The sequence below is a fragment of the Phyllostomus discolor genome, chromosome 9, assembly GCF_004126475.2.
Source record: "Phyllostomus discolor isolate MPI-MPIP mPhyDis1 chromosome 9, mPhyDis1.pri.v3, whole genome shotgun sequence".
Classification (NCBI taxonomy): domain Eukaryota; kingdom Metazoa; phylum Chordata; class Mammalia; order Chiroptera; family Phyllostomidae; genus Phyllostomus; species Phyllostomus discolor.
This window is the reverse complement of record NC_040911.2, coordinates 37,265,442-37,288,120: the sequence shown is the minus strand read 5'-3', so window position 1 is coordinate 37,288,120 and position 22,679 is coordinate 37,265,442. Positions and strand designations below refer to the sequence as shown.

General features: G+C 43.4%; 1 protein-coding gene across 2 annotated transcripts in view; it reads left to right on the top strand.

Moving 5' to 3' along the window:
• The window catches only part of LAMA3 (laminin subunit alpha 3), a 249,647-nt gene extending 246,722 nt beyond the window's left edge, over positions 1–2,925 (top strand). Inside the window, exon 75 of one of the 2 annotated variants that reach the window (XM_028523555.2) lies at positions 555–2,925. In XM_028523555.2, coding sequence (XP_028379356.1) covers positions 555–700 — 146 coding nt within the window. In that variant the 3' untranslated portion in view covers positions 701–2,925. The remainder of the gene's footprint in view (positions 1–554) is intronic. The other variant, XM_036009208.1, reaches the window with a different exon arrangement.
• The last annotated feature ends 19,754 nt before the right edge of the window (positions 2,926–22,679 follow it).

Below are 22,679 nucleotides of genomic sequence, written 5' to 3'. Positions count from 1 at the left end.
ATGGTAGCCCAGGCCACATTGCTGCTGCTTCCTCCTGTCCCATGTCTATAATTTACAAGCCTCTCTTAACCAAGAAGCCTGATATCAGCAAAGAATCAGGAAGGGGGCTGAGAAGCTGGCCTCTCCTCTCCAGGCATTAAGTTTTCCTGGTGAGTTATTAAGATTCGTGGGGCCAGAGTGGGATAGTCAGGCAGGTTGAGATGAGACAAGTTCAAGACTGGAATTTTGCCTGAAAAGAGTCTTGTCAATCTTCATCATTTTGTGTCCCTCCAAATAGTTCAATCATTAATTTCACGGGTCTTCCATGACCCATAAAAAGCACTTGCATTCAGAGTTATTATCTACTGATTTGGGCTGTGGAATCTCCTTCTTTGAAGAATTTGAACAATTGCCTTGTGCTGATTTATCGCAGTGGGTGGGGCGTTGGGTACCTGTTTAAATGGAGGAAATGACTGGGTCAGCTGAGACTCTGGGTCCCTTTAACTCTAGTTTTTAGATTGGGAGCACTCATTTGACAGTACGAATTATGAATGCCTCTCCTTTTGCTCTTTCAGCCAATTTGAAGACCCTGAAGCTCCCTGTCTGGAAATCATTTTTCGGCTGCCTAAAGAATATTCAAGTCAACCACATCCCCATTCCTGTCACTGAAGCTGTGGAAGTTCAGGGGACTGTGAATCTGAATGGCTGTCCCAACCACTGACTCAAACCAGTTACACAGTGAGGAAATTCACCTTGAAAGGCACTGATTCCCAACACACCTCCCTCTCCCTGCTCAAGGTCATTCTTGACTTAAGACACCATGAGGGTGGATTTAATAGCAAATCTAGTTTTGAACTTCGACCACCCATAACCATCATTTTGGCATTCACTGCAACATCTGTGTTTTATATAAAAATCCCATTTCTTGACAATGAACAAATTGTTATATGCTTTTGGTAATATTATTTTTCACTAAAAATGAAATGTCTTTTAAAGAACATTATTTTCCACTGGTTAAAAATAAATATCTTTTAAAGCACTTTAAAAATACAAAAATTTTATATCTGTTAAGGGGTTATAATTTATGAGGTTAAATTAATGCAGTGTACTCTTTAATTTATGATGTTTTATTAACATAAAGCCAGTGACTTGATGGTCTTTGTTAATCATGATAATTCTTCGCCACCTGTTCAATGTACGTGTGCCCCCTGCAACACAGTTTTCTACGAATAACTATTGAGCATATACTGGTAGGTAGTGTGTGTGCTTGGTGTTGGGTCTATAGTCAGGTATAAGAAGTAATTCCTGCCCTGAAGGAATATGCAGTCCAAGTTGGGAAACACGTAATATTCATACAATAGCAAATAAACCAATCTAATAAACCTTTAATCCACTTGGCTTCCCACATACAATCTGCTATCAGTCAACTCTAGCTTGCGATGACCAATTCCCTAAGAGCTAAAACTATCTAGTAGGGAAGCTGAGATGGATATACATACTATAATTAAAGCTTTGTATGGCAAGCTAACAGTAGTCAATGGGAAGGATGAATCGCTGCTAGTTTTATCTACAAAATAATGAACCATGTTCTAGGCTAATATTATTACCCAGCATTACTCTCCCTAATAAAGAAGACTATGTAAGTACTCATAGTCTGTATCTTCTACACAGTGTTTGCTCATCAGGAGGAAATAACACATAATTCTGAAATTTGAACATCGTAGTCCCAGGGGGTGTTCTTACAGCTCTGTGCCCACCACTTCTGAGGCTGAGCCATCTTCCCTTCAACTCAGTGCTCTTTTATGGCCCTCACACTGCAGTCTTGTGGGCGTGCTTTCTGACATACATGTCTGTGCGAACACAAATGTTCCCCTGGGGAAGTTGCAGGTCCCCATCACAGGGACTGTTCAGCAGAGGCTAGCTGGTGGACTTTAGAGAGCTATGCTGGGTCATGTATGACCTTGAGTCATGTCTTTTCAGAAAACACTGATTTTCAGGTGAAAATTTCACCAGGTGATTACCACTCAGACACTAAGTCTGCACGAAGAGCATCTATTTCACCTGTCTTTGGCAGGTCTGCACTAAACAGGTGATTCTCTCTTTTGGGTTCCTGGTGTTGCCTTAACTGAATCTACAAAGTATTCATTAGTGCTGATTATTTATCAGCACTTTCCAGATTCACTATAAAGGGGCAAATAATTCTTCACTAATACCATGGTTTTCCCATCACTTTGTAGTAGCTTGAGAAACAGCTGTCTGTCTGCCTCTGCTGACTGTAATCTCAGCCACCAGAAGGCAGAAGAGAGTGTCACAGATGGAATTACAGTTGGGGAAAGAGAAAGCCCTCACCATGGCTCTTCTCAGATTGCAAACGTGTGTTCTCTGAATGGAATGTTTACAGCTCCTCTATGGAACTAGCATGGGAATTATTTGTAAACTGTCAAGCGTGTACAAATATCAGCACTGGTACCTTCTGTGCCGACCTCAGGGTGACAGTCTACGGAGGGGCTGTGAGCTCTCTGGGGGCCGACTGGCCAGGTCATGACATGTCCAAGGTTGATTTCATTTTGGTCCAGAGGAGTGGGACCTGGGTTGTAAGAAAGCTTTCAGCCCCTCTCCCTGGGCAACAGTCTCTCCAGGGGCACCAAGTGACCAGGAAGCAATTGTGTGCCTTCCTGGGCTGCTTCAACCTCCCTCTGGGCACCCCTTGACCTCACTCATCAGTTCTCAGGGTTGTTGAGTTTTTGCCACACTCACAGTAACTCCATGGCAGAGAGCAGTGGTCCTGGGCAGGGCATGCTGACATGCCCTTCTCCCAGACAGGAAGTGGCCTCACTTCCCCACCCAGAACTTTGACTGGGCTCCTTTCTGCTCCCATGCCCCACACAGTGCAGCCTGCAAAACCCCCAGCCCAACCTCCCCTCTCCCAACCACCCTCACTCCTCTCTTCCAGCGCCCCCCCGCCCCCTGCCCCGCACTGTGCTAGCTCCAGAAGGGCCAGCTTTCTTAGGAATGGTGATTTAGAGCCAGGGTATGAGTGGAAGGATTTTTAAATAACATTCTTATTGAATACAAATGGTGTATATGTAAATTATAGAAAAATTGGAATATGTAAAGAAGCATAAAATCACCCAAAATTTAATCACTCAGAAATCTGTTTATATTTAATTATATGTCTATTATTCTTTGTGTTTTCTTACAAAATCACAATTATACTATATATATTTTATGTGGTTTCAAAAAACTACATGGTGCCTATTTCTTAGGTCTTTGAGTGTAGAGTAATCCATCAAATGAATTTACCATAATGTGTTTAACCAACCTCCTAAAATGAATGTCATAGAATGTAAACTTATTTATTTTTCTTGGCTAAGTTCTTAGAAGTAACACTACGAGGCCAAAGCACATAATGTTTTTATATTTGTAGTTAGCCATTGCCAAATTGTTTCCTAATAGGTTATATTCACTTACACTTATGTCTTTTTAAACTGGCTGTAGCCACTGATGCCACTACATGTAAACTCACCAAGAGCTTCCTATAGTCTTCAAGACAGGCTGCACCTGTTGGAGCAGGCTGGCATGGCACTGCACCTTGCTCCAGGCTCAGCTCATCCAGAATCACACCACCTGGAAGTGCGTGGTCAGCTGATGGGCTCTGATGGGCAATTTCCAAAACTGCCTCTACAGAGTAGGCAGTTTTATCATTTGTCTTAAGAACCAGCGCTGAGCCACAGCCAGCCAGGTTTGCAAAACATGTCACTCTTTGAAAGCTCCAAACCAATGCCAGGCCTGGGATGTGCTTTCAGAAAGGAGCCAGGCCCTCTTCTGAGGGTCTGCAGGGTGTACTGGGCTCTCAGAGCAGGCGCCGAACCTCAGTCATACCCCTGGCTAGCAGCTTCAACCTCCTCCCCCAGTAAGTTTGCTTTCTCTGTGATTGAAGCTTTCATAAGGATTCGCTCAGGTAAGATTTCCAGGGTTTATTTTTGTATGTGTGTGTGTGTGTGTGCACATGCGCGCGCCATACTGCAGTGTGATCTATCTATCTATCTATCTATCATCTATCTATCTATCATCTATTTATCTATTTATTTTAAACTCCCACCTTCCCCACGCCCTCCTGTTTGGCAACCATCAGCTTGTTCTCCATGAGTATGTTTGTGTTTTGTTTGTTCATTTTTTTAGGTTGCACATGTAAGTGAAATTACAATGTCTTCCTCTGCCTTATGCACTTAGCATAATAACCCTCTAGGTCCATCCATTTTGTCACAAATACAAGATTTCTTTCTCTTTTATTCCATTGTGTGTGTGTTTTTACTACATCTTCTCTATCTATTTCCTATTGATAGACACTTAGATTGTTTCCATATCTTGGAATGGCTATTACTAGAAATGCCTCAATGAACATAGGGGTGAATGTAACTTCAAATTAGTATTTTGTTTTCTTTTGATAAATACTCAGATGTGGAGTTGCTGAACCATATCACAGGTATATTTTTAATGTTTTGAGGAATCTCCATACTGTTTTCCACAGTGGCTGCACCAGGCTGTACTCCCATCAATAGTGCACGAGGCTTCCCTTTTCTCCTTATTTTCACCAGCACTTGTTATTTGTTGATTCATTGATGATAGCCATTCTGACAGGTGTAAAGTGAGATTTCAACTGTGGTTTTAATTTGCATTTCCCTGATGGTTAGTAACATTGAGCATCTTTGCATATGTCTATTGGCCATCTTTATGTCCTCTTTGGACAAGAGTCTATTCAGGTCCTCTGACCACTTTTGTAATTAGATTACTTGGGTTTTGGTGTTAAGTTGTATGAGTTCCTTATAAACTTTGAATATTAACTCCTTATTGTATGTATCATTAGCAAATATCTTCTCCATTTGGTAGGTTGTCTTTTTATTTTGTTGATAGTTTTCTTCATTGTGCAAAATCTTTTTAGTTTGAGGTAGTCCCATTTGTTTATTTTATCTTTTGTTTCTCTTGGTCAAGGAGAAATCTCAAAAAAGATATTACTAAGAGCTATATCAAAGAGTTTACTGCCTATGTTTTCTTTGAGGAGTTTTATGGTTTCAGGTGTAACATTTAAGTCTTTAATTCATTTTGAGTTTAGTTTTGTATATGATGTAAGAAAGTGGTCTAGTTTCATTCTTTTTGCAGCACTACTTATGAAGAGACTGTCTTTACCCCATTGTATGTCCTTGTCTCCTTTGTCATATATTAATAGGCCATATACATGAGGACTTATTTCTGGGCTTTCTATTCTATTGCATTGATCTATATATCTGTTTTTAATGCCAGTGACATACTGTTTTGGTTATTTTAGCTTTGTAGTATAGCTTGATGCCAGGGAGCATGACACCTTGCACTTTGTTCTTTTTTTTTAAGATTTCTTTGGCTATTTGGAGTCTTTTGTGGTTTAAATGGGTAAACACTGAAGCCTCCATGCCTCTCAGCACCCTGCTCCCCCACAGAGAAATCTAAAAGAACTCTTTTTTGTTTCAACATCAGTGATAGTGGTAAGAGTGGTGGTAGTAGGTGACAGATGTGTCATAGTTCCAGTTTTTTTAATTTGCCAAACAATATAACTTAATTCCTCTGTGTAAAAATTCCAGCATGAGGCCTGCATGCCTGAATGTGGAAAACAGATAAGATTAGAGTATCCCTGCTAATCATGCTGGGGATGGAGGTGATTCTTCTCCCAGAGTAGAGGAGAGAGTCCTGAGATGATGAATACTGTTTACTGAAAATGTTATCTTCTCCATTGCTCATAAAGACTCCTGTGACCCCAGAATGTAAAGTGTACCTTTCCATTGCCAAAGATTTCATTCCCCATAAATTTTGAATGTGTGGTCTACTATACTCTACATAGAGTCCTTGACAAAATGAGAATACATGAGAAGTAGGAGTTTCAGAGGGTAAAGAACTGGAACTTTCTGCAGCACTTCAGTCTTCATGAATGCACACAGATAGCAGAGCACACACACTTACTGATTAAACCATTCCTAGCTCAAAAAAGCTTTTGCAAATTAATCAGCAACTAATCATTTCATACTTAGGCAGCATGCATTTCTGGAAAGTCATAATGGACCTGGATGTCCAACGATGTAGGCTGGCATGTCTGTACAAAAGGCAACTCTCAGCGGGTAATTACTTTTCCTACAGGAAATACTCTTTCTGAGAGAAGTCTGTGTTCTGAAAAATAAGGGACTGAGCATATCTATCATTCAACTGTAGTGCTGTCAAAAGAGAATAAGATTGTCAGTGTCATATTTTTGCAATGTCCTTGGTTCAGGGGAGGCCTCTGCCAGGGTCTGACGTGCCTCATGGGACTTCTCTTCCTGGGTCACCGCCTAAACCCCAAATCTAGCTGCTGCTGTGACAGCTCCTGATAAACCCAGATCCCAGTGGGGTTTGTCTCCTGCTTCACTGTTTCCCATAATCCATCTCTTCCCACTAGTCCAAGAAAAGAGGAAAGATCCTCAGGAAAGCCACCCCACTTTCAGAAAAACTTTTGCTCTTTGAAGTCACTTGAATCTGGGACACTGCTTGCTCCCTTGGGCCCATAATTTCAGTTGAGTGTCAAGCATGCAAGCTTTCTGTCCTGTGGTTTAGAATATTCTAGAAGTTTGAGAAACAAAAAAACTATGTGCCTTCTCAAGGCTTCTCTCAAAGTTAAATGAAATGATGGCTATAAAGATGTTATATCATTGTTGATATCATTGTTGGTATCACTATTAACAACAGTATAAAACATGGCGAAGTACAAGAAGTTGGATATTCTCATGATTTCAGTTATTTCTAGGAAGGAATTCAGATGTCCAAAAGTATGAAAGCTAAGGATCTAAAAAAATTTCCTATTCTACTTTGTGACTATGTTTATCACTTTTCCTGATTTGCCATTCTAAGAAAACAATGGAGAAAGTAAATTCGTTTTTACATTGTAGATCATTGCTGTGTAAGATATATTTCAAATGAAGACAAAAATCTTTGTAGTCGACACAGCAAGTTGCCAGCTTCTCTCCCTTCACTTCTCACCACTTCAGGGCTCACCTCCCTGACCTCCAAAGGGCCAGCACTGGCATTTCTTTGAGGCCTGAGGCTGCTGAAGTCAGCTGCGTTCACTTGTGCGGCAGGCAGGCAGACTCTTGGGAATTGGCGTCTTGCTCCCAGGCCCTTGGAAAGTGAACGTTCTGCGCTGGCTCCCTGAGTTTCTCCAGCAGAATTACTTTCCAGTCACCCAGAGTGGGGGCTGGCTCCAAAAGCTCGGTTCATCGGCTGCCTTTTCTTTTGTGCCTCGCTGTACTCATTCCTCCTCCACTTTCTTCACCTTCCAAATAAACTACCTGCACTCAAATCCTTGATCAGGGTCTGCTTCAGGTGACCCCAAACTTTACTTTGAGAAGTAAAGAGAAATTTTGTCCTAGGTTTTGACAATACCATTCTTGTGATATAGCTAGTTCTTGTTTGTCACAAAAACAACAAATATTATCTTCATGTCCATTGTGCCTACCAATATCAAGAAATTCTCTGCCCTATGAGGGTGCATTTTTTTTACTAGAATTAAATAATCAGGTTGTGATGTAAATTTTGACTTGTTTACTAATGGGACTATCTTTTGGATAAAATTGTTCATTTGTACCCATGATACCTTATATCTGAATAGCACTTTACAGAAATAAATCACCATATTTTCGGACCATAAGGCACACCTAGGTTTCAGAGAAGGAAAATTGGAAAAAAAACTGTAAGCAAAAATGTTGTAAAATATTTAATAACATAGTATTTCACCAATGTAAATGTAAACAGAACTCAACAGCAGCATTAACAACCATTATTCCTCCCAAATTTGGGGGAGAAAATGTGCATCTTATAGTCTGAAAAATATGGTAAACATACATTCTCAATTAATCAATGAGTGAAAAAGAGAAGAAAGATTATCTAAATTCTAAGCATCATGCAGCTCCTGAGTGTCAAAGTCATTACTGGAAATTAAGTCTCCTCAGCCCCATGTCTTCACTGCTTGGTAGGAACATTTAGATGAAGTGAAGACAGCCACGTCCCTTCCTAACCACACTGGGGGAAAGAGGAGTTGAAGCCCTTAGGAACAAGCAGTGGCTCACTTCTAAGAGCTTCATCTTGCATTTTTTGGCATTAGCTTTCTCCTTTCCTCACTTCTCCAGTGATTCTCCTCTTTTGCTTTTTTATCTGGGGGGGGGGGGGGGCGACTGAAACCATCCCCATTTTTTATCTAAGGTAATAATACATCCCCTTGAAGGTGAGTAATGGGCTAACCATTGGAAAAATTAGATAAAGATAGATCCTTACATCCCCTACCAAAAGTAATTCCAGATGGGTTAAAGAGTCAATGAAATAAAACTATAAAAGTGCTAGAAGAAAATGTTAGAAGTGTTCACTACTCTTAGGTCGAGTATTTTTCTAAACAAGACACCAAATAAATAAATTATAAAGAAAATATTGATAGATGTGATCACATAAGAATATTATATTTCTTCTGTATGACAAGAAATGCATTGAACTTAATTAAAATGAAAACACTGGGGAAATATTTGTAACATATAAAAGGGAAAGCTTTAATATTCATACAAATTAAAAGTTCTTACAGACTAATAAAAAATATAAATACCCCAAGAGTAAAATGGCCAAGGAACAGAATAATTTGCAAAATGATCTTCCCCCAAGCATATAACTATCCTCAATCTAATTAACAATTAAATGTAACATATGAAATATATTGGTTTTGTCAACAGTACTGACAAAGGTTTAAATAATTAAATATATAAATAAGTAATAGGGTTGCATATTGTTATCTTTTGGGGGGAAGAATGTAGCAACTTGACAACAGATAACATTTTTAAACGTGCATTCTTCTAGGAATCTGTCCTAATTAATAAGATATGGTCAACAATTTAACCATAATGGTGTTCACATAGCTGTGTTTTGCCATGTGTATTTTTATTATCTATATATCATGAATACACACATAGGGTTCTTATAAATTGGAAATGAAATGCAGCCCCGAGTTGGGAACCTGGCTGCATATCCGGCATAGAGACAGTCAGCTTGGTGGCCTGGGTGCTTCCGAGAAAACACCAACCAGGATAAGGGTGGTGCTCTAATGGGACCTCATTGTGTTTAGACCTCCCTACACACAGGCTGCCAGCTTGATGGCAGCTCTGTTTCTTGTCCCCCAACTCGGACACGTGTTTCCTGCTTCAGGAAAACTGTCTTAGTCAGAGTTTTCATGACAGACCACCACAGATGAGGTGGCTGAAATGTATTTTCTCACAATTCTGGAAGCTACAAGCTCAAGACCACGGTTCTGACCAATTCAGTTTGTGGTGAGAGATCTTTCTGTCTTGTGGACAACTGCCTTGTTGCTGTGTCCTCACATCGTCTTTCCTCACAAGGGCTCAGCGCGTGCGGGGCAGGGGAGCAGGAGAAAGAAAGAGCTATTTGATGTCTCCATACAAGAATATTGATCCTATCAAATTAGAATTCTACTCTTGTGACCTCATTTAACCTTATTTCTTTCATAAAGTCTCCCTTTCCAAGTAGGTCATGTCGGAGGTTAGACCTTCAATATATGGATTTGCGGGACACACAAACATTTAGTACATAACACCCTGTAATACATATTCCACCCCTGCTGCCGGAGGCCCACATGAGTTCACTGGGTAAGGACGAGAGAAATTACCTATTTAAAATCCTGCCTTTCATCAGGATAGGGCCCCACCTGATAATGAAGCAATGAGGGTCATATCATAAACATCCAGTAGGCTGGAGACAGTTTTCCAACTGTACTTAACCTTTTTTTGAGTATTAATGACCCCACTCAACCAGAGGCCCTGAAACTTGGATCACAGTTGCAATTCTGTGCAGCACTAGGATGGAAAAATGTTACCTGGACCTACAAAACCCACCTCTCTTTTCCCCTATGTGCCTTGTGCAAAATGATAGTGCATTTGAAGAAATCCAATCCTGGGCAAAGTGAATGGGAACAGCTAGGAGCTCACTCATGAGAAGAAGGTTTAACAAGCCTTTAGTTTTGCCTTGATCTCAGATGTTGCTCAAACATCCTAGTTTTTCCAGTTCAGCCAGCACAGTGTTGTGCTTTCAATAGGTAATTGGCAGGTAATTGGCTTCCTTCCTTCCAGAAGATAATGAGATCCTAAAACACATGCATCAGGATGAGCCCCTGCCCTGGAGATTCTGATTCTGTAGGTATCAGAGGAATCCAGGAATCTGTTTTGTTTTGCTTTGTTTTTAAGATTTTATGTATTTATTTTTAGAGAGAGAGGAAGAGGAAAAGGGAGTGAGAAAGAGAGGGAGAGAAACATCAACGTGTGGTTGCCTCTCACATGCCCCCTACCAGGGACCTGGCCTACAACCCAGGTATATGCCCTGACTGGGAATTGAACCAGTGACCCTTTGGTTGCAGGCCAGCACTCAATCCACCAAGCCACACCAGAAAGGGCATGGAATCCATATTTTTAATTAATATACCAGATGATTCTCAAAATTAGGCAATGTGGGGAATATAGTATTATAGAATAAGTACTTGCATTAAATAGGACTTCGCATTTCATTTTAGGTAGGTTTGCTTAGGAAATGATCCTATTACTAGCATCCAACCAGTTATCTTTCTTGTAATCTGCATTTATTTATTTATTTATTTATTTATATCCTCACCAAGGAATTTTTTTCATTGCTTTTAGAGAAAGAGGAATGGAGGCAGGAGGGGGAATGGAGAAGAAGAGGAGACAGAGAGGAGGAGGTGGGGAAAGAGAGACAGAGAAAGAGAAACATTAATGTGAGAGAGAAGCATTGATCAGTTGCCTCCCACACTCTCCCTGACCTGGGATGGAATCTGCAGACTTAGGTATGTGCCCTGACTGGGAATGGAATCCATGACCTTTTGGTCTACGGGACAATGCTCCCACCAACTGAGCCACACCAGCCAGGGCTAGAGAATCTACATTTAAGTAAGGGTCTAATGCAGCCTTACAGTAGAATGCTGAGCAGGACAAAGCCCCTGAGCTGCTACAGCTGGGGACATGTAATGTTACACAGGAAGTGTCACCATAGTGATGTCCAATGCTGGAAGCCAGGTTTTGGCTTGCATCTCAGTTAGGAAATAACTCTACCCATCAATAAAAGATTGGAGAGGCACCCAAGCTAGGTTGTATGTAATTCAGAAATGAAGAATGTGGGAACGAGCATTACAGGCAGACTTCATTTTTCCTTAAGGAAACTACATGTTTCCTTAACTATAGTAAACGTGCAAAGGCACAGAGAAGGGAGCAAGAATGGCTTGGGGGAACTGGTAAGAATCCTGAGCAGCATGTGCAGAGAGCAAGGCCACAAGAAGGCAGGTGCAAGTGAAGAGATGGTGCTGGGGGCATGGTAATCCCTGCTCGCTGCAGTGAGGCATTGGATTCAGCAAGCAAGAGGCAAGTGGTACCTCAGGTGAGGGAAATTTCACTGGCTTGATAGGGCCAGAAGTTGGTTCATAGTAGATTGAAGAGGATTGGATGGGAGTGAGAAAGTGTCAGCAGTTTATGGAAATTGCTCTTTCAAAAACTTGATTATGATGAAAAGGAAAAAGCACTTAGAGGCTATGTGGATGAGGTGGACTGCTTTGTTTTGTTTTTATTTAAGAGGTAGGATGGAGTGTTTTGTATACTGGGAAAAAGTTGGTTTACAGGGAAAGGTTAAAGGTAAAGGGCAGAGGGAGGATAATCAATGTCACTGAAGAGGTACAGGGGCAGGGAATGGACTCGGAGACTCTTGAAGGGATTTGCCTTGAAAAGAGGAGCCCTTTTGCCCTAAACCCCGAAGAGAGAGGTGAGGGTAGGGGCAGAGAGAGAACACTGTTGGGTGGGGAACTTAAGAGAACCTCCACTTGCCCAGTGAATTAAGACCAGGTTGTTCAGAGGAGGAGGCTTAAGGAGAGCGAGGAAATTGTCAGTGAGCATTGTGGTCAGGGTGAGGGTCGGTCAACTTGCCGAGTACATGTACAGTGGTTACTGAGGAGAACTTGGGGTTAATTACGGGTGTGTTGCAGCCTGTCAAGGCCTGGCAGGTCCACTCTGGATTCAGGCAGATGGAAGAATATACATGGAACCATTGGGATGCCTGACATACCGTTATTCATAGGTGGGCAATCCACACACACTGCAAGCCATGTGTCCCCCAGCGGGAAGCCACTACTAACTCCTTATATACTAAATGCAAACAAAGCCGGCAGAGTGCCAAGAGATTGTGTAACAGTGCTTCTGCGCATGTGGGCCCACTTAAGGTTATGGGAACACTGCTTATCTTAGTTGCCCAGATATCTGGGTGAGGGAGCCTGACTAATTCCATTTACCCTACAATGGGATATATTTTGGTAGTTTTTTTATTACCTTTTTTCCCAGTTTACTGGGTTATAATTGACATACAGCACCTTATAAGTTTAAGGTGTACAACCTAATGATTTGACACATATATGTTATGAAATGATTTTTGAGAGTTGTTGAGAGTAGATCTTAAGTTCTCATCACAAGGAAACAAAATGTTTTCTCTGTGCATGTGTGTGTGTGTGTGTGTGTGTGTGTGTGTGTAGGAGGTGGGGGATGTTAACTAAACTTACTGTGGTCATCATTTCGCAACCAGGTAGGTTTCCAGTGTCAATGAGTCACATGATTAGCATTGAGATGGGTGAAGAGATAAAGACTAAAGCCTGTGAATTCCTTTCTTTTTTTTCTTCTATTTTCATTTTCCATGTTGCAGGTGCCAAGACTTAAGTCATTTACCCTTTTTAATATAAAGCCTGGTTGGTTCACCTCAGCCAGTGGTTCTCAGCCTATGCACTGCAGCAGAAGCATCTGGGCAGTTCTTTGCAGTACAGGTGTCCATCCCTCACCCCCAGAGCCCTGACCTTGTGCAGAGTCAGGCACTGGTCCTGTTTGAAGCAGCCCAGGTGATTCTAATGTGCAGCCGGGACGGAGAAGCCTTGATCTTAACCCCGGTCACGGACAAGTCCTCTCCAGTCCGTTGGTGAGGAGAAGCTGGAAGTGTATAAGATGGCCACTGAAACCCTTTTGACTTTGTTTTATACATGTTTCCTTAACTACAGTACACATGCATAGCTTCCGTTTTAAAGTGGCCTTTTCAACAAAACCTTTTGAATGTCTGCGAAGTCTTGAGGTTGAAGAACTCCAACATTGTTTTAGGTAGACAGGGAGGAGTGGATGGGCCATCAGTCACAGGCAGACACATTGATCCCTGGACTCAGGTGATCACACCTGACCAGTATGGTCCTGAGTTTCTCTTACCTGTGGGGTGGCAGGTACTTCAGCCTGATTGAAATGTGGGTGCTGCTCATGGCACTAGCAGGGAACACAAGCAGGAAAAGGCACCAGGACCAAGACAGTGTTTGCTTGCTCCCACGTAGTTGGCAGTGGGTCCGAAAAGCTACACACCAACACACCTTATGGACTTACCAACTCACCACACAGAGTGGGAGTTCCGATAAGGGTGGTGGGAAAACGGAGAGAGGAGGTATGTGACCAGGAAAGTGTGTGTACCGAATGTGCCCTTCCCAGTTATGTTTCAATCATGGGAGGCCGAGGGCCACTAAATTGTCTCCTTGCCTCAGACGAGGGATGCAGTCCAGGAACCTGCAGCCCTCTGAATAACATCAGCTGCTTCTGACCTCGTTCAATCACCTCCGCCACTGGTTGTCTTGCACAGGATGTGGTTGAACCTTTTGCAAAAACAACTCCTAGGGTCTGATTGCCTAGTGTGTTACCATTTACAGCACCATTTCGTGTCTCCTCTAGCCCTACCACAGGCTGACCCTTACTCTGGTTCAGGGAAGAGGAAGCTGACCCCTTGTCTTCCTCTGGTCTTGATCATGCTATGCTGCCTGCTGCAGGCATTATTTTTTTTATTTTTTTATTTTTGCAAAGTATTTGCCCAGTTGCTAAAAGCTGCTGCACATCAAAAGCTCTGCTTTTACCTCAGGGACATTGAAAGCCTATGACCAGATAGCTTATGGGAGCTGTCCCCAGGCACGACCCTGAGAGCTGGAGCAATCAAGGCTGGATACGGGATGGAGACAGTGGAGGAGGAGGAGGTGGCTGCACAACAAGGTGGCTCAGCGAGCCAGCTGTCAGGTTTCTCATCACTGAAGCCGCTTTCCCACACCTGGTGATGGGAGGCACTCTGCCAGCCTCATTAAGCCACAGCTTGGCTGACTCCATCCTGAGCGCATCAGGAGTATGCTGGATGCTACCCTGTCTGATCCCTTGGTCATTCGTTTTTGTGACAAGAGGTTGGTCTTTTCTGAGGGACCACAGATCAGAGTTGTAGTGGGTGCTACAATACAGGATCCAACAAGTCCCAGGAGCAGATGGGTCGGGCGGACCACTCACCATGATGATCCATCCACACTGAAGGGCCCAGAGGCCAAAAGCCCTTCAGGAAAAGCCCTTCTCCAGCGTCAGCTGGAACGTTTTCATTTCATTGTTGCTGTTCATGCTTGTTCGTTGTTGAGTTCTCACTAATCTCTCAACTACTAAAGTGGGTTTCTTTGGGTTTCATGCCCCTGCTATAGAGGAAAGAATGTAAGTTTTGGGTTCAGCCAACAAACTGGAGGCCTGGCCCTATCACAGATTGGCGCTATAATCTTGGGCAGGTTTTCCAACCGGGCATATTTATTTGTATAATGGATTCAGCCCACTTTCCCTGGGTAGAAGTTGTTCAAGGGTTTCAGTCCCAGCTGTGCCTGGTATAGGGGAGGGTACATTGGCCGGGAAAGGCCTCTGTGCTCCACACACCAAGAGAAGCCACTGCAGCCCCAGGGGAGGCTTGGGCAAGTCAGGAGTTGCACTCTGACCTCATCTCTTTCAGAAACATACCTGACTGGGTGCCACTGACCCCATCCCACAGACCAAGAAGCTCAGGCTCAGAAAGCTTAAGCAGTTTGCCCAAGTTCAAAACCAGGTCCTCTGACTTCACAGCACATGTGTTTCCCCTGCACCATGCTGGCCATTGGGTTATAGAACTGGGACACAAACTGGAAACAAGCTGGAGGGTACGTGAAGGTGGGTAGTAAGGACTAGGTTTGGGACAATCACGGCCTTTTTAAAAGAGCAGCTCTCTGTACCTGAAACTGACCTGCTTCTGACCTTGAACCAGGAGAAGCTGGGACTGCAGAGAAAGATGACAGCTGAGAGATAGGGTCAGCTGATAGGGGAATATTTTAAGTCCTCATTATCCACACTATTGTTGTGCTGTGAATTGTTCCACAAACCCGAGATATAACATCCCTTTGGTCTGAAAACACTGCAGAATAATTATGAGCTGCATAGAGCCCTCAGGTCAAAGGAAAAGGAAATTTAAAATAGGCAACTAATTACTCTCCAGGGCAGCCTCTCTCTGGCCTCAGGCGTCATTTTCTTCTTTTGGTATTTTCATTTGCACACTCACAAAAGTGGAGAGAAACCTAAAATGAGAGCGAACACTGGGCACAGCACAAGAAAAATGTGAGGCTCCCTGAGCTTCATCAGTTCTGCTCCCTTCCATTAAATTCCTTTATGTAAATTGCTTCCTCCCTGCACCTCGGGCATCATGAACACTCACTGAGGAAGGAAAGAAATGGCACAAGTGGGATATGAACTAAAATGGAAAGATTTCCAGACCTCACCCTCACTGGCATCATGTCTTTTATTACCAAAGGTTAAGGGGGAATTGATCCATTAATCAATCAGTGGAAGACTTTCAGAAAAGTCTTAACTACTCATCCAGTTGGTGCAAGTTAAGGAAACCACTTACTCTCTCACGTCCAAAATTTCCCCAAGGTAAAGGGATTCAGTGCAACCTATGGATTCATAAAACTGACACTACAACCTATGTGCAAAGCACCTCTTTGGGTATTGAAAATGATTAAAAAGAAAAAATGATGGGGAGGGACTCCTTTCTAACCAGGAGAATGCTGCTCAAGAGGCACAGGTGTCCTGCCTCCCTCAGTGCCATGAAACCACCCTCAAACCATGTAACCAGGGCAGTGCCAACTTCTGCAGCTAGAACGCACGGTCCAGCCACCACTGAATAAACGTGCGTGCCATTCATTGAGCACCTGGCAGGTGCCGGACACTGTGCCAACCTCTCGTCTACAATCTCATTTAATCTCAACGATTGCCTTGAGTACAAGGTATTATTACTTCACCTAGGAGGGTAAACTGAGACTCGAGAGGAAGACCCAAGGTAATATGTCCAGTCCTCAGAGAACTATGATTTATATTGTATTAACCGTGTGTTTCTGACGCTTTGACCTGGGTGAGGAGAGGCTTACTGATGTTGGAGGGATAGCCCCACCCAGGGTCAATTGCTGGAGGCAGTGAAAGACTCACTTGTGAGCATGTGCCTTTTATCTGCTGGTCTCACCATACATGTATACATAAGACCTACATTTTAATACACACATCCAGGATCACTCCTGCACTAACCTGAGTTAAGAGCGCTGAACCTCAAGAGGGAAACATCACATCTTATTTATTATTAGTATTGTGTGCTCGAAGACAAATGAAGGCCTCAAGAGTATATTCCAAGGGTATGAAGAAGGACTGCCAGCCTAATCCACCAATCCTCTCTGACACCCAGATGGCCATCCATTTCCCACTCAGTTCTGATGGCACTGGGGTGGTGGGAAGGTGTGTCAGGACATCTGTGTCGGCTGCGGTGAGACCAGCACCAGGGGTTGGACTGGTGGAGTCAGACCGGTCCTCGGTTCAGCAGCCTCGGCACTTGAGTTCTGGCTTGGAAACAATTCAGAGCCAAGACTAAAACTATAGGAGAAATTTTATTTAGAAAGCCCAAGAAGTAGAAGTGTGTGGTAGAAGTGGGCTCAGGAAACAAGTTACAGAGGCAAAGAAGGACCCTTGGAGCTTAGGACAGAGGCAGGGAAAGGTAACTCGGGGCGTGGGACAGGAGAAGAGGGGAAAGGCCAAGCTGTGGGTCCTCTGTCCAAAGGGCTTCTAAGGGTGGAGGTTTTAGGGGAGGTGCCAGGGGAGGATTTCAATAGAATATTTATTAGCTTTCCAGGTAGGCTTTTTTAGGGTCGTGGTCTCCACTGATTGGTGGGTGCCAGGGCAAGGGGTCATCGGTCATTGCAGCTGGTCCTGGTGGCATCGCTTGTGTGGTTTGGCTGACTTTCTGGGCCTGGAGCTGAAACAGCTCAGGTCTAGATGCATTCGATGCCGGTCAGAACCTCCTTGGACTGGGGGCTTGATGCTGAAGGGTTGTTCTCTCGCCAGCCCCCTTGTTCGGTCCCCTCAAAGGGGGGTCTAACCTGCATGACTAGCAGCTCGTCAGGGGAGGAAAGGTCAGGGGAAGTTCTGAACCCCCTGACCAGCAGTACACTGTGGGATTAAACCCCAGGGGCCTAGGTTCTTGTTTTCTCACTCTTGTCCTTTGCTAGCACCCAGGGCTGTTCACCTTGGTGACCCTTTGTACCCACCTGTCTTCACTTGTCTCTGTCACTGCCTACCATATCTGCAGGGCCTTGATTTGCACATTCATGAAAAGGGGGTTAGAGAAGCTTGCGAATAACAAATTAAAACAAAGTCACACTTCCCCTCTGGTGGGTGGGTGTTCTTGCTTCCTCCAGAAAGTATTCTTCCATCATAGTCGGAAGCTTTTAAATTAGGGGTAAAGTTGTCCACTTAGAGACAGCTGACCAAATTAGCATACTTATAACAGATAATTAAGCAAAAGACTTCAGCTGAAAATAGTAATTCCTCTCCAAAACAACCTTACTCACCCTGTTCTGGGCTGGCACACAAAGCACCGTGCGTTTCCTTGGAGGCTCCCTCACCCCAACACGACAAAGAACAGCTAGCACACAAGTGAGCTCAGCCCTTCCGCACAGCCCTGATCCCACTCATGGCTTGGAGTGACCTCTGCGCACAAATAGGAAAACACCGCGTTGCAGCGGTCTGCGATCCAAGCCCACGTCTTCCTTCAAAGGCCTGCTTTTCAAAGGAGCCTTAGTTGCCCAAACAGAGCCCGCTTTTAACAATCTGAGTCACACCGTTAATAGGGCTTGGCTGTTGTCTGGGGTTGACACCTGGTTGTCACTGTTGGCAGGAGCTTCCATTATTTGAACTTTCGCAACCACAGAGTATCTTTTGAGAATTATAGAGTGACGGGTTTCTACAACAGGGTGCGTCTAAGTGAAATTTTGCATTTGCAGGGCTTCCAAAAGAGGCTAGAGTATAGCAGGCCAGAAAACTTGGTTGGCATTATTCTTTTTGGTATCAAACTTCTATAAACATAAGAGTGCCCCAGGGCCCCACATGAGCTCCCTCCACGGTGCACTCGCTGTATTCTGTGATGAACCCCAGACTTAAGTACATCCAACTGCCTGTTTGGTAGTTCTGCTTGGATCGAATGTGCCCAGATCTAAACCATTTATTCATGCAAAGCTCTTCATCTCCTGAATTTCAGTTTCAGAAAATTGCATCACGGTCTAGCTTGTTGCTTAGGCTAAAACCCGATGCATCACCTTTGGTTCCTCCATCCTGTCCTTTCAGGTCTGTCTCCTACATGCATCTCAGATCTGCCTATGCGTCCGTGACTTCACTGCCCTCCCCGGACCCCCATCTCTACCAGGCTGTCCGTCTTTCCTCTGAGCTCCTAACTGTGCTCCCTGCATCAGCCTTGACTCCCTCGTACATCACCATGTTGCAGCCAAGGTGAGGTACATGTATTCTTTTTTAACACATCAAATAGATCATCCGAGTCAAGAAAATTCTTCATTAAGAAACAAATTTAGAGGCATTTTTTTTACAATGGATGTGTTAGGAGAGTCATTTATTTCAATCAGGCCTGAAAGGCAAAATCCAAAGGCTTGATGTTGAACTGGCCATAAATTTCATTTAGTTTTTTCCATAAATGGCTCTAGTAGAGTTTAGTTGTCTTTAACATCATTTGAAACAATTTTGTCTGTACTATGACAGCTGTCATATCAGCATGTATTTTTTTAAAACTTATCAAAATTGCTGAATTTTTGTGTAGCCATTTTAATATTGAGGGTGAAAGAAATTATGCAATGTTTTTGGCATATCATGCTTTATTTTTTTCAAGGAAGGTAAAAATGCAACTGAAATGCAGAAAAAAAAAGATTTATGCATGGAGAATGTGCTGTGACTGATTGATTGTGTCAAAGTGGTTTGAGAAGTTTCTTGGTACTATTGACATTTTGGCCAAATAATTCTTTGCTGTGGGGCTGTCTTATGCATTGGAAGATGTTTAGCAGCACCCCTGACCTCTATGCACTAGAAGCCAACATCAGGAGACAGCCAATATACTCAAAATATCCAAATCAGTAAAGTTATTGGTAAAAATGAAAAATGTGTCTTTTATTTCACAGAAATTAACTAAATAGACTTTTTGGCCAACCCAATATTTTCTTAGGAAAAAATAAATAAAAAGAACTCAAGACCCTGAGGAATTATAAGTAGTGGGTTGAGTGTAATGTTCTCCTTTCAATTAATATGTTGCTTTAGGATTGATGGTTTCATTCTAAAAGAGATGGCATCACACTTTTAGAGTCCTGATGTCTCTAGCATTGCTTTTAGCAACCTAGCCAGGACTTTTCCACAGTCCCAAATACAAAACAAGTCACTCTGACACAATGGGGCCTTCACCCAGCAGGAGTTAGGATTTATATACTAAGCATCTCCAAGTCCAGTGACCTATAAATCCTGCTCACCTCTCTTCTTAACAATTAGCTGTCAAAGGTTTAGTGTTGAGAGCTTGTCTCCTCAAAAGACAACCGAGTCAGCAGTCTCCTTGCTTCCCAAGCTTCTTTGCTAACAACTGCTTATTACAGGCCCGCAGTTTCTGGCTTCAGCATCATTTTTAATAACTCTATTTTAATAGACCTATGCAAATATGAGGTCTTAAAGTTTTCTGTTTCTACATTCCAGAACATGGGATTTACAGTCCCCTGTGGCCACACGCAAGTCCCCTGAGTACAGACATTGTGTAGTTTTGCTTTCTTCCTAGGACGACTCAGACCCCTCCCCCCCTCACCCAGCCCACCCTCCAGCCATCAGACCCCGATTCTCCTCACCAACCCGCTTCTTCCTGAACGCTTCGCCCTGGCTCTTTTCACATGTGACCCTCAGGCCTTGTGCTAAACGTCGCTTCTGGACTGCCTAACTCAGCTAAGAACCTGTTCGGCCACAAGAAGCAGAAAACTAGATTGGTCATAGCATTTAAAAAAGTACAGGTTCGTTTTTCTTCCGTGAAAGTTTGGCTCAGCTGCTTCACGACAACATCAAGGCCTCAGGCCTTCAGAGCTTCTGCTCGGCTGGACTTTCATCATCACGCTTGCTGTTTTATCATCTCAGAAAGGCGTTGCCAGTCCAGGTGGCTCATTCATGCTGTCTGAAGCACGAAAAATGTGAAGAAAGGCAAAAGGCTTTCTTCTCACCAGAAAGCAGACTGTTTCTTGGATCTCATTGTATCTAGTGTCCACTTTTGTGCCAGTTGCTCCCCAGGGAGAATGAAGTGACCACAACGGATTGATTTAGACCAGTCACGATTCACCCCGGGGTCTGGGGTCGTGCATACTCTCTCACAGTCGGTGAGCTCCCACATACCACCTGAACGCACTGGGTTCCTCTAACAAATGGAAAAACAAAGGTTTAGGAAACCTTCATTTCCTAAATGATCCCTTGGGCTGAACCCTTGGGAAGGCTTCCCAGCAGGGGGTGGAGCTTGGTTTGAGCTCCATTATTCAAGTTCCAGGCCTAAGTGATTCTCAGGTCACCAGGGCCATCATTCCATGGACGGAGCAGGTGCCTGCTGCCCACTTTGCATCTGCTCGGCTAACTCTGTTTTCAGAGCAGGCATGGGAGACCCTCCCTCACAAGCTCTTCTCACTTTGTGCTGTCAGGGTCCCGTGTGCTCTGTGTCCCAACCCACCGGAGCCCACTTGCCACGTACAGGTACAGCCTGAAGGTCCAGGTGAGATATCTCCAGGAGAAACCCTCAACCAATGGGCACAGGAGCTGGTAGATCAATTCTGTGGCCTCTTTACTTCAGGTGGGCAGTAGAGGCGGTCTGTGTGCTCCTCAGCATACCAGAAGAAGAGAGCCTCCCCTACCTCTGCCTATTGTCTGCTGCCCCCTCCTATAGACAGAATAATGGCCCCTGAAGATGCCACATCCTAATCCCAGAACCTGTACATGTTACCTTTCCTGGCAAAAGGGAGTTTGCCAGTGGGATTAACTGAAAGCCCTTGAGTTGGGGAGAATAGCCAAAATGGGCCAGGTGGACCCAATCGAATCATGCGGGGTTTCAAAGGCAGGGGATTCTTCCCAGCTGTGGTCAGGAAGCACTGCGAGGACAGAAGAAGGGTCAGAGAGGTGTGGCGTTGCCAGCTTTGAAGATGGAGGGAAGGGCCACAGGCCAAAGAGTGCAGGCAGCCTCTAGAAACAAAAGCAGAGGGATGAGCATCGCCCCTGAGAGCCCGCAGAGGGGAACGCAGCCTTTCTGAGGCTGTGGTTGCAGCCCAGTGAGACCCGATTCGGACTTCTGCTCCACAGAACTGCGAGATGATAGAGTTACATTGTGCGTCGTTTGTTGTGTCAAGCCACTGTGTTTGTGTTAACTTACAATTAACCACAAACCACAACTGATAACAAAAACACTCTTTCCCCCTAATTATTTATATGTATATTGCTTCCCAGTCTCTCCCTAACTCTTACTTTCCAGGATAATAATTACCTATAGCCAAGTCCTTGTGTCAGGTGTTGTTTAGTCAGGCACTCAGATTAGGGTAGTGGACACACTTTCTACTGACCTTTGTAGTTCTCATGTTCCCCACCCCACTGCACCCCTGTACCTCGTCTTCTGTGGTTCTGGAATCAGGTCAGGGGTCAACTACAATTTCTGAAACTCCAGGGTTCTAGGCAAATCTGTGAGCTGTAAAAATCTGTACCTTTCTCAAATGAATAACTAACATGCTCGTGACTTCTGGTAATTTAAGAATTATGTGATCATTTTAAATTACATATTTGATTGATTGATTATTTCAAGATGTTGAAATAATTACCATGATTATTTCACCAAAAATATCACCATGATTAATGCTATTTGGAAGGAATTCAATGTCATAAAGAAACATTAAAATGAAATGGAGCTGAGCTATTTTAATGAGCTAAGATCTTTTGAAAATATACTAGTCTGTGTTGCCTAATGATGAAATTGATACTGTTAATGAAATGACATTACCTGTATTATTATTGCCTGTAGTATTATTACTACCTTTATAAGTAGTACTAATACTAATTACTATTAGTACAATATTACTACACTTATTAAACTGATACTGTTTGGGAAAGAATATCACCTATAATGCCATCTGTATTAGAAAGAACTATTATCAAAAACATTTTCTACAGAGAGCTTTGCAGATTCCACTATGTGTATGTCTACCAACACACAATTGTTCAGTTATTTACCTTCCTCCTGTTTTCAGATCCTCAAGAATGTGTTACTGCATCTGTAAGAGTGTTCTAACCACTATGTGGGAGCTGGACAGTAATTTACAAGGCAGGGTGGATTTCCAGACATTGTGGCAGATCCAGAGGTGGAGACCATGCCAGAGCCGCTCACGG